Source organism: Cladophialophora yegresii, assembly GCF_000585515.1.
Source record: "Cladophialophora yegresii CBS 114405 chromosome Unknown aczIN-supercont1.1, whole genome shotgun sequence".
Taxonomy (NCBI): domain Eukaryota; kingdom Fungi; phylum Ascomycota; class Eurotiomycetes; order Chaetothyriales; family Herpotrichiellaceae; genus Cladophialophora; species Cladophialophora yegresii.
In genome coordinates this window covers 1,483,385-1,500,014 of record NW_006913045.1, presented here as the reverse complement: position 1 = coordinate 1,500,014, position 16,630 = coordinate 1,483,385, and the positions used below count along the sequence as shown (strand labels likewise).

The following is a 16,630-nucleotide window of genomic DNA, read 5'->3' as shown; positions in this document are numbered from 1 at the left end:
TGAGCTGAGACGGAGCGAACCCAGCTCTTCACCTCACATACTCAGCCCTAGGAGCAACGATGAGAGCAGTTGGGCCACTGGCGGTGCGTCCAAGCCCTCTGGGACACTGTCCAGAACCGAGATAGGGTACGACTGCTGTGACGCCGTCAGGTTCCCTCCAAGATACTGTAGCGGCCATTGGAATTCCTGTAGTCTTTCTGCCCTTCTTCAGAGGGTACTCGCATGCCAGCCCTCCATCCGCAATGGGCCGTGATCTCGGGCAAGCAGGGACTTCAGAATGATCGGCCCTTCTTCTCAGCACGCATGTAGCGATTCTGGGCTAGTGAAGAACCCAGCACAGAGTGTTGCTGGTCTCCGTCAGCAGGAACGGAGGGACGAAGGAAAAGGAGGGATTTGGGATGTCCGGGTATGACATAGGCACGTCTGCATTTACTGTGGCGGGCAGTCTCAGCCCTGTCCTTTCCTTGTTATGTCGTTGGTCCTCGCATGGCGAGGCAGGAGCTGTGTACTGCATAGATAGTTCATAGCTCTGAGAGCTTTGCTCTCAGGAGATAGACAGTCAGAGATTGACAAGAGTTTACGGTGCCCTACCACATTTACCTTGATAGGATACCATGGCAAGACAAGAAAAGGTAGAGTAATCATTTTTGGCTGACCTGCTCACGGTACTTACTTCTCGTCCAAGGACACTCGAGCTGCAAGTCCCGCTTATGCGTATATTGATAGCCAGTTGTAAGTTGGTGGAAGAGTACTGCTCGACGCGACAACTTTGCCGTTATCTATGGCATAGCATGGCGTGGTCTGGTGCGCTGAAGGCCCAACCATCACGCGGGGGACGATTGTTCAGGGGCATCGTGGCAGTCCGGTCTTGGATGTCCCGGAGAAGGTCGAAGCTTTGCACGTTCGCATCAAAAGACGTTCATGCGGCCGGCACCACGAACACTAGCAGTCAGGGACGAGAACGGACCCAAGGCAACACAGGTCAAGTCAAGTCAGCTCAGCTCAGCTCAGCTCAGCGACCTAGTCCAGAAGTTTTGCAAGCGGGAAGGGCGGGTAAAGATGTGCAGCAACCACTCAAGGCCTGCCTGCCCACCTTGCCGATGTAGTCAGTTGCGCGCTCGCACGCGGGCCGCACGAATAAAGTGAAAGAGCATCCATCAAGCCGGTCCAGCGCGTTTCGGGCTTGGTTGTCAACATCGCTTCGAACGAGCTTGGGAATGTTCCTTCACTGTCTCAAGTCATTAAGTGAATGAGTGAGTGGGCCTGTCTGGTTTGTGAAGGTATGGGCATGAGTTAGCGATGAAGACGAGAGGCCACGGTCTCACCTTCGCCTCATGTCGCCGTCTCACGCACCGTCACAGCACGCAGCAGGAGTAGAGCTGCTAGACGGCTTGGTCTGTACTGTATGCATTGCCTGTCAGACAACCGGAGAGTTCACTCGGATAGAGTCTGTATTCTGTCCCTGCACGGCCCGAAAGCCAATTCTGACTTTCAGTTCAATCTCAAAGTCCCCGGAGGAGGCCTTGGGCGGTTCAAATAGCACGTGAAAGGCGGGAGAACCCTCACATGGGACAGATTGAGAGTATCTTCCCATCTGCAGGGACGGTACCTACAAGATGTACATTCCATTTCTTCGCATCTTGGCCTGAGTTGACGCCGGTGGAGCTTACTTGAACTTCGCAGCGCCGGCGGATACGGGAGAATGGGGACGGCAGACGGCAGGCATGTAGACACGGGACAAGGGAGGTTGCATGTATGTAGTTTGTACAGAGTACGGCGTACGGTAAGCGATATGCGGTGTCTTTGAGACAGCCCAAGAGGTGCTGGATTCAGATCCCGACTGCATAGGGATTGCCGCGAGGGCCATGCAGAAACGGGAAGCTGCAGGACGGAGGAGGCACAACGGCCCCAGAGTCAGCCGACCAAAGTGACGACAAAGTGACAGTATGCAAAGAGAGGGGGGAGGCGAGGTGTGGTCGGCACTGAACAGTCGGTGGTGGTCGTCGAGTCTTGGCCCAGAATTGTGGAGGATGGGCGATGTGAGCATGTCGAGATGGACGAGTACGGGGTAGAGGAGCTTGCGACCCCTACACAGTAGCTCAGTTCCGGTGACTAGCTACCGCGTGGGAATGAAACCCCGTGGCGCCAGCAGCGGGAACAAATACCCGTTGAGGTTTGCCCACAAGCTTGGGAAATTCACCATCTCCACATTCTCGCCTTTCAGGAAAGCGAGTCACACATGCCGAGCGCGAGAATGCCATGTTGGAATCTTCGAGGTTCACTAAAAATTACAGTGTGCGTGGTTAGTGGAAAAGGGGGGAAGGGTGGCGACATACGAGGAGATGACATCAGGGAGCATCATGGCCTCGAGAACCCCCCTTGCCGGGGTAGGGCAAGCATGCAAGTGGGCAAGCTCAATCAGCATCCCAAGTGATGGGCAAAGGGGACGGCGCAACGCTCAACGCTTGCACCTGACATTAGTTGCGATTCAAGGGGATCTACTGTCTCACAGCAAGTAGGCAGTGGTCTTGCAAGACAAGGTCACGCACGACGAGTGTGTGCTGATCGGCCGCTGCACCGCTGAACACCAAGGAGTTCCAGCATGCTGGATGGACTATCAATATAGCGGTCTTGGTCGAGCGCTAGTAAGAGCCCCATGTCCTGTTCATATCCGGAAAATGGGGTGGAAGTCTTTTCCACCTCGTCACATCGCTCGATCGCTTGACACATCGCTGTCGGAGAACTCACAAGTCGGTCAACGGGCGCTACTCGAAGGCGGGGGGCAACCAAGAGTGATGGTTGCCGATGAGCCTTGTTCGCCGATGCCCAGTCAGGCCAGGACGACTATGATGTCCTGATGATGGGTTGAAAAACACCTTTCGTCATGTGTGCAAAGGTCGATAAAAGGTTTCGGATAGGAGAGCCTGGTGAGTTTTAGTCCTCGTAGGCAGGAGGCCCTTCCTGCAGGAAAGAATATCCGACTTGGGCTTCGGATACGACATCAGACGCATTTGTCGCATGTGAGATCAGATCGTGGTCAGATCCAGGGAAGTCCAATTCTTGGGGTACAGGTGTCAGCCGGGGCTTCGAGGCACACACTTGAAAGAACACAGTGTTGTTGTATCCTTTGCTTGCTGTGCGGATAGCCGTCGATACTCCAAAAGCATGGAGTGTGAGCAAGCTATTGGTAAAAGGTTCAGGTCTAGCACGATATGTATGAGCGCGGATAAACCCTGGGATAAAGCTTTACTGTGTAGACGCCTTCGGGGTTGGGGCGAGCGGATGATATGACCCTTGCGATTCTGGCGTGCATCATACGGACTACAGTATATCAGATACGGGGTCCTACGTCGGTTCCCTGCAAGACCACCCCTTAGCCTTTGACAAATGCGAAACAGCACTACGGGATACAGTGAGCGGATTGAATGGAGTTTAGAGGCGTGGGTCAATCGAGCCCAAAGGTTGACAGAGCGATGTGCATATCCAAGAGCACCGAGACATCATCTCAGGACCTTTATGTAATCAAGATGGACGGCCAAGGAGAGAGTTTACACAGTAAGAACTAAAATCGCCCACGGCAGTGGGAGAGCGAGAGCATTTTGGTAGTTTTGGACTCTCGTATGCGGCCATGTCGCACGAATGGGAAGTCTGCAAGCTCTCGGACAGAGGGCGGTGTTTACTCCGTATTGTGTGCTCGAATGTGCAACTCCGAGACGCTCCGCTGATCACCGCTGGGCGATGGGCAACATTGCCCGTGATGTGGGACGCCCCGAAGAGCTACTCCGTATACGAAATGAGTGTACGACACAACTGGGGACAGCTATCAGATGTCCGGCAGTTTTCAGCAGTTTTCCGCCCGAGAATCCGTTTCTTTAGTGAAGTCGACGGTCATGGCAATCAGCGACCGTACCAGGTATAATCCATTTGACAGGAGACGTTGGCTCGAGCTATCACAGAAGCGAAAACTTGGAAACTGCACTTGTTGCTCGGTGCCAAAACCCGGAGTTGCGGATTGCGGGACCAATTGTCCCGCCCGGTCAGACGGGGAAGTACCCCAGCGGTCGCTAAGAGTCCGACAAAGGTGGGAGACTCTGCGAAGTCAGTGTTATGCGTCAACCTTTGCGGAATCGGCATGGTCTTCTTCCTTTTCGAGGTCGGGCTTCTTCTCGGCCAGTTGATCACTTGCTGGATCTGCAGAGTCTGGGGAGCTGTTAGCATGACCAATCTGGATGGGGGAGAGACGTGGGGAAACGACCTTGATGTATGTTCTTACGAGTGGGTGATCACAAGCATTGCGAGACGTGCGAGCACAGCCAAAGTATCTTGAGGCAATCCGAGCCGACGAATGAATGGGTCATTCGGTTGTTTACCGCAACAGAGGCAAACGCCCCGATGGTTAGGTGCTTGCGGATGCTGTTGAATGGACGCCTCTATGTAGCCACGTAGCATGGGAGGCTCGTTCCCAACTGTGCGCCAACACTTTGAAACTCGAGCAGGATGCGAACATTACCGCGTGGCTTGGAGGTGGCCGCTTCAAAAGTCCGTGTGGGTGTAGGGGGTGGATGTGATGCACGAAGTCAAGAACCCCATACGAATGGCATTTTGATAGGACTTAGCTTTTGCTACTGGAGTATCAGCGCCGCGCAGACGAAGCTTGAAGATTAGGGGCTCTGCTGAAGCCGGACCTCTTCGTTGCCTTGAGTAGCGACTTTCCAGCAGCACCCAAAGTCATATAAGGCCCTATGTGCACTGGTGTCCAGAAGTCAGGCTCTCGAATCTCGTTATCGAGTAACATGCCCCGAAGCGTCCGTGCTCGCTCACAGGTCAAGCAGTCGGACGCAAGAGGAAGGGATGAGCACATGTCAAGCAAGATTTTCGAGGGGAGTTCCACGTGCTGAGGGAACAATTGTCCAGGTGACTCGGTTCCGAGCCACTCACAGGGTTTGTTGTGCACTCTTGACGCGCCTCCTGGGGAGCTTCGTTAGTGTCGACGGGGAACCGGGAGCCGCAGGCCCTGCGGAAGGGTGACATGCTCACTTACCACACGCTCAGGTAATAGTCGTCGTGCCGTGGCTGGGATGACTTTTTCGGCAGAATTCAAAATTCACCATCGCTTGCCCAATGATAATGGGAATTATCCCTTAAATTCACCGTGATTCAATTCGCCCCAGTCGAGTCAGCTGCCTCGACCGTGTCTGGCACGGTGCACAGTAGTATCCTCTAGCATTCTGGCTCGCCGAGCTGTCGGTGGAAGTACAGTCTGGCGACACAGTCCCTAACACTGTTACCGTGTACGAGTCAGTCAGTCGCTTCTCGAATTCGGCGGCGATGTCGAGGGCTAGATGTGTGGCTGAGGCAGAAACAATCCTGGCATGTGACCCGCAAGACTCCTTCCAGGCCTGCAAGCTGCGTCGCAGTGCCACCTGTAACCGTCTGGTTAGCGGCTTCCTATCACTGCTGCAGGACGGACGAGGTACGAATCAGTGGGTAGGACAGATACCGCCGCCGAAGTAGCACTAGTTCCTATGGGCTCGGGGGTACCGTGAACACAAAAATCCCGGCGCCCAATTGGTGCCTGGCACCAGCACTTTGGTGCCTGGACGAGTGTCAGTTGGGGCTGCGGTAGAGAGTGCTCCGGGCTGTGATGGACCTCTAGGACCGGCATGTGGAGCAGCTGTTTTAGCGACCCCCATTTTCCCCAGAAGGAGCCATAATTCACCCCCAAGCGCGGACCGATGGGTACGTGTCCTGTCATTACAATCGCTTTGCCCTTAGCACTTGTTTTGGCCATGGTCGCTGCAAACGTCGCACCCCTTGGAAGGGCGAGCAGGTCTTCTCCCACTTTTTCCCTCGTGTCTCGAACCCTGCACCTCCACTGGCAAGATGCTCGCCTAGTCCCTTTCCCTGGCTGGGCTTCTGCTGTTCCCGGAGGTCGCAAAACTGAAAGGTCAAGTTGGGGGTCCCTCTCGAAACCTTGTCCACCCGAGCGCCGGGTTCTGTTATCCACCCCCTGGTCACTTTTCGTGCCTTGTGCCCTGCTCCTGCAACTCACACCTTTCAACCCTGGCGAAGTTGCACCTGCTCTCCGGCTTGTCGTCCTTATACCGTCCTTCCCCATCCGCGAATCTCCATCACCATTTCTCCCACACGTCTCTTCGGTAACCGCGCTCCTACACACCTCACCACCATATTTTCGTCCCTGGCACGCATCGTTGCACACCCTTCGACTGACCTTGAGAGACTGTCTCGATATCGATTTGCAGGGAAATTCACCGTCTGAAAGCGTCCCCATTGATCGGCCCGAGGTCTTCGTATTGCGTCACAAGCCGATCCCACCAAATTCCCACCCGTTTGCAGACAGCACCTTCACTGTCTGCGACTCTACTTGATCCTCCGCTGCGACACATTTCGGCGCCGACTCACTTCCTGCTTCTTCCCCTGCGGCTGTACGAATCACCAGCTTCGTCGAAATGCCTTCGCGCTTAAATGCGCCCCCCGTACTGTCCCTCGACAGGGGCAAGATGCACCACATCGATCCCTCCAACGCCTGCAGTCTCATGGCGATGTGGTCGATCTTTTCCAAATGCTCAGAGACATTAGAAGAAGGCCCACGGTTAGAGAATCTGAGTTGGCGGGTTTGGTCCAGAGAATCCTTATGCGTCACTCCCATCGACAACCCACCCCGGGCGAGCCAAGTGCCTTCACTCTCGAGCTCATGGTCTTCGAGTGACAGCTTGGCTGAAATGAGGTCCATACCAGTGAAGATCCGACACAGATCGAAATCACCCTCCCAGCACGACTGCGCCAGCTCCCTCTCCAAGTCTCGACACCTGAGCCCCGTGACACTCGAGAAAATAGTGGCTACGATACAAGAGAAGACCGATCTAGGCCCTTTATCGCCATCCCTGGAGGCCAGTCCTCCTTTCACCAAGTCATTTTCAACCGGGAAAGAGACTCCACCCGGGTCAGAGCTGGGGCCCCAGCCAGATCATGCGGTTCAAGTGAAGAACCTTCAAGACTCCACCGAATCATGCCTTTCCACCACCACCACTGCAACAATAAGTACTCAGCGTCAGAGCGAGCACCGCGACTCTGACACCTCTGTCTCCTCCGACGGACTCATCCGAAGCGGCTCCATCGTTCACGGGTTCTCGCCAGTTGCATCCTCGTGTCGTTCTCGGACGATCAGCTCAAGTCTCAAGCCCGTCGCTTCCACGAAGCTCATTCCCCAAGCCAAGAACGGCCTCAAATCGAAAGCCATGTTCACTCTCGGTGGATCGTCCGAGGATGATGAGTCTTCCTTTGAGCAGCGAGTGCTTTCTGTCAAGGCTGCCCCGCAGCGAAGCTCCCTGTCTCAAAGCTTGAGCAGACAGAACTTGTCCGGAGGCAAGAGTCAGCTTCAACCAAAACGAACCTCGTTCAAGGACGTTATTGCGCAGCGACGAATTCAAGAGGACGCCGAAAACGACGAAGGCGCCATCGAAAGCAGCGATGAGGAGGATGACACCGACGAAGTCATGGAGTCAGCCATTGACGAAGACGAGGAAGATGCCGATGACTGGGAGGACTCAAATTCCGACGACGGAAAGCCGTCTCAAGAGCCACATCTCTTCCGAAGGGTCGAGAGTCGACCTGACCTGGTCTCACGTCGCTCCATGTTGACTTTGGCTCTCAATAAAGGCCAAGGTGGCCTTGCTCACGCTTATTCCCAACCTGCCCTATATCGGTCGAGGAAGTCATCTCCCCCACAAGGACCATCGATGGCAAACTCACCTGAAGACGAGGATGGCATGGTGATGCACACATCAAACCGACCGCCCATCGCCGTCCCACCTCCTAGGTCGTCCAAATCACTGGCCCATTCACCCAGAACAACCAGGATCCATATGTTGTCGACAGAATTGACCGAGTCCTTGAGAAGACAGCTTCTTTTGGAAAGGAAAGTTCAATCTAACGCGGCTAACGCTTTCCTCAAGCGAAGCAGAAACGCTCAATCCATGGCCAACCTCACAACCATAGGCCGAGCAACAGGTGGTCCTGCGCCAGTCCTTGACACATCGAGAGACGAAAACTGGACTGTGGACAACACTTGGGAATACAACACCAAGGGATGGTAGCAGTCCACCTACACGAGTCTACTGTCACGCTTGAACTCTTTTTTTGGCTTTTAGCTTTCTCGTCTGCGTTCCGAGCGGATCATGTTATTAATGTGCTTTACGACCTTTTCCTTTCTGATGAGCGGGCGTGGAACCCATGCAAGGATGGTGTGGCCAAGCCCCATCCCATGTACAGAGGCGCATTTCGGACCTACATTGTGTGGTGGGAGGCTCAAAAGTGATTGTTTTGCTGCTAGCAAGGGAACTAGGTACATCCGACAGGACCTCACGGTCATCAAGGAGGCCCCTTGGAACCGAGTCGTGGTCCCATCAACGGGTAATTGCTTTGCTATTTCGACGACATGTACTATACTGCTGTATACCTGATAGCTCCGCCTACATACTTCGGTGGCAGTCTTGGGGGGAGGGCAGATGAGATTGCGGTCGAACGTGTACCACTACCATTAGCAGCCAATAATATCCGAGAAAAATTCAGTGCCCTCAGCTGTTTTCTTTCACGGATCATGATCATGCACAAAAATAATATCAAGTAACGGCGGCGGGGCTGATTGGACGGCATCCCAGCTGACCGGTCGTTGATGAGTTGTCCACACTTTCATGCATGGTGGTGTGCTCATGTGAGGACCTCGACATTTTCCAATTTGCCCGTGAGCCTACGAGGCCGGTAAGCTAGCTAACCGAACAGCACAGCCGTCCAGCCAGCAAAGCGTCCAGCGTCCAGCGTCTAGCGTCCAGCAGCCCATCCCGTCCGAGGCTTTGTGTGGCCTTCTTCCTACCTACCCAAAGGTTCCAAAGTCGCGAGTCCTAGCGCTATCTACAGTACTTTCACACCGCAAAGAGTAATTATTGTATGTAATTAACCCCCAATCTCCCTTTCCAACCTTGGAAGGCTCAAACACTGCGTCTTCCCAACAGGGAAATCAGAGGACGGGTGGATTACGGCACCGGCATCGGCATGTTTTAGCAAGTCGTCTCCAACGTGAGTAATCTACACACCTGAGTAGTAGTCCTGAGTACGGAGTACTATGTAAGTGAATAAGGGTAAATGAGTGAGTGCTGAAGGCACGCGGGTCATGAGTCATGGCGACCTACCTAGGTACCTAGTGTCTCTGGCCTCCTCGTACCTACGGTTACATGCGTAACACGAGAGCTTACTATACACTGTGTACTCTTATGTCTCTGTCTCCTTTGTCAAACTGTTCGTGCACCGTGTGTTTCCTTCCTGTATTCGGTACGTACGTGGTACAGGGTTCTGGAGCAAGAGACATCGGAAAAGGCGACGCGCGGAACAGATAACAACCTGACTCGACTGTGGACGTATCCTGGACGGAGTAGGGAGTACTCTGGCGCTGTGCGGGTACTGTACAGTAGCGAGGCTAGGTAGTTGGTATGTGCGTGAGAGGACGGAATGAGGTAGCCTTTGGCAGCTTCCTATTCCGACATGGTCCCATTCCAAGTCAACTCCCGGTGGGTGCCCGGTGGTGAACCGAGAGAGCGGTAACTCTACGGAGTACAACACACCTAGTCGCAATGCGGACGGGGGACGCGGGACACGGGACACGGAAAAAAGGTACCTGGTAGGTATACTCCCGCGACTCCGTGCTCCTGTCCGGTTATGGTGTGTGGGAGGTGAAGGTTGGGTAAAGAGGGCTGCCCGGTGACCTGAAGAAAAAGGGACCCGAAAGCTTAAAAGCCTAAACATCGAGTTGTGATTGAACTTAAGGTTGAATATTCGGGCGCCAGAATGCCAGTCACAGTGAAGTCCCGGGGCGGACATTTGTCCGAAAGTTATAATGGTCGGGCCTGGGCTTGGGCTTGGGCTTTCTCATGCTGAAACTCACAGACACCGGACTCGCAATTGCACGAAGGAAACGGATACACCGGACGGCAGGCAAGGTCCTGGGCTTCATGTCTTTATCTCAGGGTGCATGAGGCCGTGTGGACTACCTACGTTGTGATCATTTCCCCTCTCGCTATCACGAGTTTATCTCGTCATCAATCACATCTGCACCGTAAGTACCCGTGCTGTCCAGATGGGTGCCAGAGCAGGCAGCCTGGAACGTAGTCCGTCCAACGGCGCCAAGGCTGCCACCTTCTTCGTCCGGTTCGCGCTTAGAGTTGTCAAGAGCCGCGGCTCCGGGTAAATTACTAGAAGGCACATCCACACTCGTTCAGAGTACGGAATACACGGTTTGGGCATGCCTACGAGGAAGCCAGTAGTTAGCGTTGTGTGGTAAGCAGAGCTAAAGCCGGCGAGATGGATGAAGCGCGGTCGCGTTGGACAAGGGCCTCTGAGAGAACAAGCGTGCTGCTGACCTATGTACTTGATCTTGCTGACACTGTTATGGCATGCCAATACGAAGCATTATGTGCAGGTACCACACGCGTGTTGATAACGATGCTGGTGCTGCAGCCCAATCGAAAGCAGAAGATCGGATGGGGAATGGAAGTACGGAGTACACAGCACAGCAGATGATACTCCGACTGGAGTACTCCGTACTCGTACTGAACACGGAGTACAGAGTACCTGCCTTCTGATCATGGACGCAATGCAGGAGCTGTGGGATAGCCGCCTAGACACCCGGAAGTGGGCTCTTCACCTAACCATCGGTACCGAGGGCTTCCTGAAGCGTAGCGCTGCGAATGCAGAATAGAAGCCGTTATCCCAGCCATGTACTATACACTACCGAGTACCTCCACAGTCAACCGTACTACGAGAGCCCTTTCCTTTTCCGCCACGGGACGTCAATTGGGTCTCGTAAGTGAGTAAGTGAGGCGTACTGTAAAGAAAGGAGGTCACCATCCGACTAAGCGAGAACACCAAGTCTTCTCAACGCAATGTTTGGGACTATGTAGGCGAATCGCCTAGCGAGAGGTACCGCGGTACTTCGCCGCATAACACTCCTTACGAGTAGGGCACCCAGAGGTACCTAGATACTCCGTACCCTCCCGAGGACTCGCCATGATATCCCCTCGTTTGCCGGGTTGGACCCCAACGGGTTAAACCAACGAGTCAGTCGATTGCCGGAAACCCGAGACGTGCAGGGCGCGATCTCACGAGGCCTCAGGCATTACTCCGTGCTGTTGAATGTATCGCATGCAAGAAGAGCAACCTCACAAGGCACATTCGAATTTGAGCAAGGTGGTCAGGTGGCCCGAAAAGAAACGTGGAGAAACTGTGGAGGACTGGGCCAGCAGTTGGACCCAGCAGTAATGTGGAAAGTCCCGCCTTGGGACGAACGTTGTCCCCGGGAGGCCTAAGGATCTGTGTACTGTGGTACGAGTCTACACAGTAGAGTCGAGCGTCGAGAGTCTAGACAGCCAGAAAATCCATTGCGAGTCTCCTCGAGGTTCTGGAACGTGGTCAGTGATCGCACGATAGGGCATCTCTGGCCCTCGTCCAAGGCTGTATGTGTACTCCGTACTGTGTAGTGTCCGTTCATCAGTGGACCTTGGCCTCTGAAAGCAGGTACCACACATGTACTATCTACCCACCCATAGTGTGTTGGCCAGCCTTCTGCCCTTCATACTGACTGAAGGTCCATCAAAGGACGATCATCTGCCGAGCCCGGACCTTTACCTACGTGCCGAATCTGCAGTGAAGTTGGAGTCTAGGCCTTGTTGCCAGATTGCGGGGTGCATGAGCCCCAAATCCTAGACATGACTCTGGCCGGTGCGCCGGTCTGGGTACTTTGTACTCTGTGCTATACCGTGTCGCACGAGGTCGGATTAGGAAATAATTAGCACAGACCCGCATCGCGACTGTGTCTCGCAGCGATGAGGGCCCTACTTTGCCCGTGGTAATTGCTGGCTACTATCGTACAGGTAGCCTACCCCCATACACTACTCAGAACTGGGTACATGACGGTAGAGTGAGGCGCCTCCTGGTCGGGCCTGTGCCCCTGTTGAATATCCTGAAGCTCCGGCCCGGCTCAATGTGACTGAGGCGTCGGCGAGGGGAGCAAAGGCCAATCTCGAGGCTTCATGCAATGATCAGGAAGGACGTGTACGTACCCCAACCTGGTGCGGAGGGCCATCTCAAAGCTAGTTGCTTCGAGAACCACATCTATCTGCACAAGACAAACGGCGTATTTTGTCCCGGTCCGGAATATGTCCGCCCAACTGAGGCGCCGCTGCAAACTCTACTTGCCTGATTGATTGAACGGCGTCTAGAATATTGCTGCGGACTCGTGTCTTATTTCTTTCGTACCGAGTCTGTTATTTGTCTGTCAAGCTGGTATTGTGACTCTGTGCTGACAGCTACACTAACGGACCCGTGTTTGCCTCTTCTTCGCTCTCGGGATTGACGCCCCGAAATGCATTAACAAAAGTGGCGGTCCGACGACAGGGAGGACCCTGCATTGAATACGCAAACCCACCACTTGCACCTGCTGTTCGGCTTACCCGCGAAAATGACGACCCGTTGGCACATGCCAAACAGATGACTTCTGCATGATGCGTAGATCTCTTCATGCATGATCGCAATAATGCAACAGTAATTGGTGGCAAGAGAGGCGGCAGAGGCAAATGCCAGAGTGGACGATCAAATGTCTGTGGCGGCGTCGGTCAGGGTTTGCGCAATCTTCATCAAAATTCTGCGTGTCTCCGGGTGTGTGCTGGACGTCGCCGCAGTCCTCCCGAGGGAGGTCAGGACGTTGCGGTGAGGAGTGCCTTGGTCTCAGATCATGGAAGCCGACAGACAATCGTAGAGCACGTTGGGTTCCGGTGAATCTTCGTTTCTGCGGGGAAGAGAGCGTTCCGATGCCGAGGTCAGCGTTTCATTCCGACCGATCACGACGAGAGAAGCAACTGCTGAGACCATCGGATCCGATGCGTCGGGTGAAGTTCTCGTGGTCGCTTGAGGCCTCAGGCATGATGCCAACGACGAGTGTGAAAGTCTCCATCTTGACCTCGTCAGGCCTCATGCGATGGGAGAAACGCGTACAAGGGATGGATTGCGGTACCAGTATGGGTAGCAACACCGCAACGTCAGCCCAGCAGCCGGCATTCCGCGACCCTGGAGGAAGGCTGTGGCATGCATTCCTGTAGGCGGCGTGGCTCATCCATAAGCTTGAAGCTCTGTACACAGTACCCAGCCAGACAGGCCCTTGATTTTGCGGGGGAAAAGGCAAATCCGTCGCCCACTTGCACCTGGGCATACACTTTACGTAGCCTTGGTTGTACAGAGTAGCAAAGTACGGAGCATTTGGAACCGTCTCAAAAAGGATCTACGAGAACCGTACCTCGTATTCGTTCCTTCTGGCGCTCCGGTTGGTGGTCTGTCTTTTGTCGCATGTGCTGCTGGCTCCTGATGCAACTCTACTCGGGGCATAGGCAGGTTTTTGAGCCTCGTCAAGGTCAACACTCACTAGTACGGCATGCGAGCCAGTCACACGCGCTTGCGAGTAAGCTGTGGTTAGTGGTGAGCGGCGGGAGGTTCCTAATGTAGCAGAGACCTGGCCACGGTGGGCGACTCAGCAGAGCGCATACTCTGTCAGTCGATGCGTACCGAGTGATAATTACGTATTATTCTGAAACTCGTTCGACAACTCGTGAGGAACCTATGTAGCCAGAAAGGTAGTGGGATGTTTCCCGGTCGATACAACTTCCAAAGGTTCTACGAGGTGGGGGGAAAGTTAGAGATGGACGAATTGCTCCACGCAGCGTCGATTCGGGGAGATCTCGCCGGCCAGTGGCTTTAACTCAAGCACCGTTCACTGCCTGGTATTGTCCTGTGTAGCATCGAGAAATGACTCGAACCAGCGACGTCGTCCCCCCCAGCGTTCTAAGGACGAGTGATGGAATTTGACAGAGTAACAATATTTTCCACGAAGGATGAACTTAAATTTCTGAAGCCAATTGCATGGCAACGACTAACCTGCGTACTGTGGTACAGTGTCTCAAACCTGTGCCTGCCTAGTTCTGAAAGCACGTGTTTTGCAGAGAAGCCGGTGACTGTGTAGGGAGGGGCTGGCCATGCCCGAGCGTCTGGCTCGTCGTGGAAACCTGCACTTCTGCATCTGTTGTGACCTGAGCGAGAATACTGATTTAATCTTGCTGCCATTCTTGACGATTACAGACAGTCTTCAGCGAGTGTTTGGGATGTCGACAAGTCCAATAGGAGGCGACCACGATGCTAGCAGGACTGCTTGACTTGTCCAGGCATGGCCATGTAGCATGAGACCGAATACAAGATGCTGACCTTTTCGATAGTTGAGTGGTAGATCCTTCTTTGAAGCAATACAGGTCCATGTTTGGCAAAAACAAACCGCTAGTCTGGCCCACGCCCAGAGCGACAGACTTCGCGAGACGAGCCTATCGAAGCTGCAGACTCACCCTGCGTGTCGAACTCTTCAAGAGCTTGACCATGACCCTGTGTCATCCTTGACTGCTATCGCAACTCAGAGAACAAGATAGGTAAGCATCTCAACAATATCGTCCACCTTATCCGCCCGGCTGCGAATGGCTGAGGGGGCTGCTTTTCCGTGCTCATCCCCTGGTGATGTTGGAAGTGGTCCAGGGGTGACCCATACTACGGATGGAAAGAATCCAAGCATGAAAGCACATGCAAGCGATTACGGATAATGTCCTTTTTGAGATTGGGCCCGAGCCAACATAGACGGGCGATCGGCTGAGATACGTCTCCTCGGAGTTGGTAACATGCAGATGGGAGCATCAGGCCTCTGTGTGCCACTTTCCCAGGGGGGCCTACAGTCGCACATGGCGGAGCCCGAGTAACCAAGCTGGGTTCCGGAAGGCTGGAAGCAATACAACAATCCTTGATTTACTGGGTGTTGCAGTCTCACAGCGAGGTTCTATGAAAATATCCGGATCCGACTAGTTGGGCTGCGCGGTGAGCCGGACATTCAACACTGTTTACGGTTTGACAGGCGTGACAGGTTGATTGGAGCATGGAAGAGATGGGTATGCAGACGCAATCGCAGGATCGAGCCGCCGCTTCCTCCCGTGTGGATAGGGAGGCCTTGCGCCTACAGTACCTTGCGACGTTGTCAGGTCGCATTAGCCACTGTCCACGGATCAACTGGGTCTAAAAGACGGCCACCGTCGCTCTTGGGGGTCTGCTGGAGAGCAAGGACGAACATGCTGACGACGTACTCCGTATGTGAGCTTCTTCTCTTGCATTGACCTGTAGTAAACTGGAAGTCTTGGACAAAGAATTAGGAGCTCAACCCCACGCTCTCGGAAGCACGGAGGCAACAGTGGGCAAAGTTTGATGGCCAGATTGGGCGGCGCCTTTCTACAGTAAGAGCTATCAACTGTCCGCGAATAACTGATTGACCAACGCGTAGACTGACCGGCACAGGATATAGAGAAATAAAGAAAGTACTGTACTATGAACACGGCGTGATAGTTGCGCGTGACCAGGCTGTGGAGCTGGGCGTTATGAACCGGGAACGGCAGCTTCCGAACCGCAGATACGGTGTCCAGACAGTCGAAAGGGTATGGCAACGACCCTGAGTGGACATCCCACCCTCCCACGGGCCTGGGGTGGTGTGTGCCAGAAGGCGCCCAGCGAGACCGGCGGTTGAACTTCCACGTGGGGTGTCGAAGCAGTGGGTGCTAACGGACGCCGCACCTCCTCAGTTGACTCTACTGGGCGATAGACGAACAAGACGTCAAACGGTGTGCACGCCGAGTCACCGATTGAGCGTCGCATCAGCTAACGGAGAATAAGCAAGTTCAAAGATAGCCGACGCACTGAAGATGTGTTGACAATACCCCTGCGTTAACGATAGGACGGGTTGACTTACTGCATTCCAGGAAGAGATGGGTTTGGCGTTTAGTGATGAGGCTAGGGGAGATGCTGTCTGTTATGAGGCGACCCCTTCACCTAGCCGCCGTGACTTTTCACACTCGAGCAGCCAGTGAGTTCAGTTGAATCAATCACGTTGGGCCATGTGCCGTCCTCTCGACAATGTAGTGTATACCTGGACTCGGGGCACCGAGATTGGGAACGAAGCGGACTTGGCTGCAAACGTCCACAAAGTCTGCACCTGGCATTATTCGCTCACAAGACTGAGTGCAGTGTAACTAGGCGAGTACAAGGTCAACTGCACGCTCGGACAGCTGAGAGGACCAAAATTCACAAGAGTCATCAGGTGGTCGTTGTTGTCGTTCTAGTGATGTCACTGTAGACGAAACGAGAGTGCTTAATACCTAAGTAAATGCGAGGTGAGTGCGAGCCAACACCCGAGTGAGTCAGAAGTCACAACAACTGACCTCCTCGCCGCCAAGATCACAGCTCGATGTTCTCGCGCTTGTGTGACTCAATCTCAGATCACTTTGTCTTATTACCGGGAGAAGCATACCTTGATGCGCTGGTCGCACCTCTTAAGACGTTGGCACAGAGTTTCGGTGCCCCATTTCAAGTCACTTGACCTTTCCTTCGCCTCCATTTGCCTTCTCGTCACTCGATCTTCATCTCCCTGTACTCCGTGCTGTGCAGACGTCTCCACCTTCCACCCATCATCAGATTCGGAAGTCTTGCATCT

At 54.0% G+C, this 16,630-nt stretch overlaps 1 protein-coding gene across 1 annotated transcript; it reads left to right on the top strand.

Moving 5' to 3' along the window:
* Positions 1-6,470: 6,470 nt before the first annotated feature.
* On the top strand, positions 6,471-8,117 carry A1O7_00529 (uncharacterized protein; the record flags this gene model as incomplete). Its single annotated transcript, XM_007754570.1, has 1 exon — positions 6,471-8,117. One exon carries the CDS (start codon positions 6,471-6,473, stop codon positions 8,115-8,117), a length of 1,647 nt encoding a protein of 548 aa, XP_007752760.1.
* Between the last annotated feature and the right edge of the window lie 8,513 nt (positions 8,118-16,630).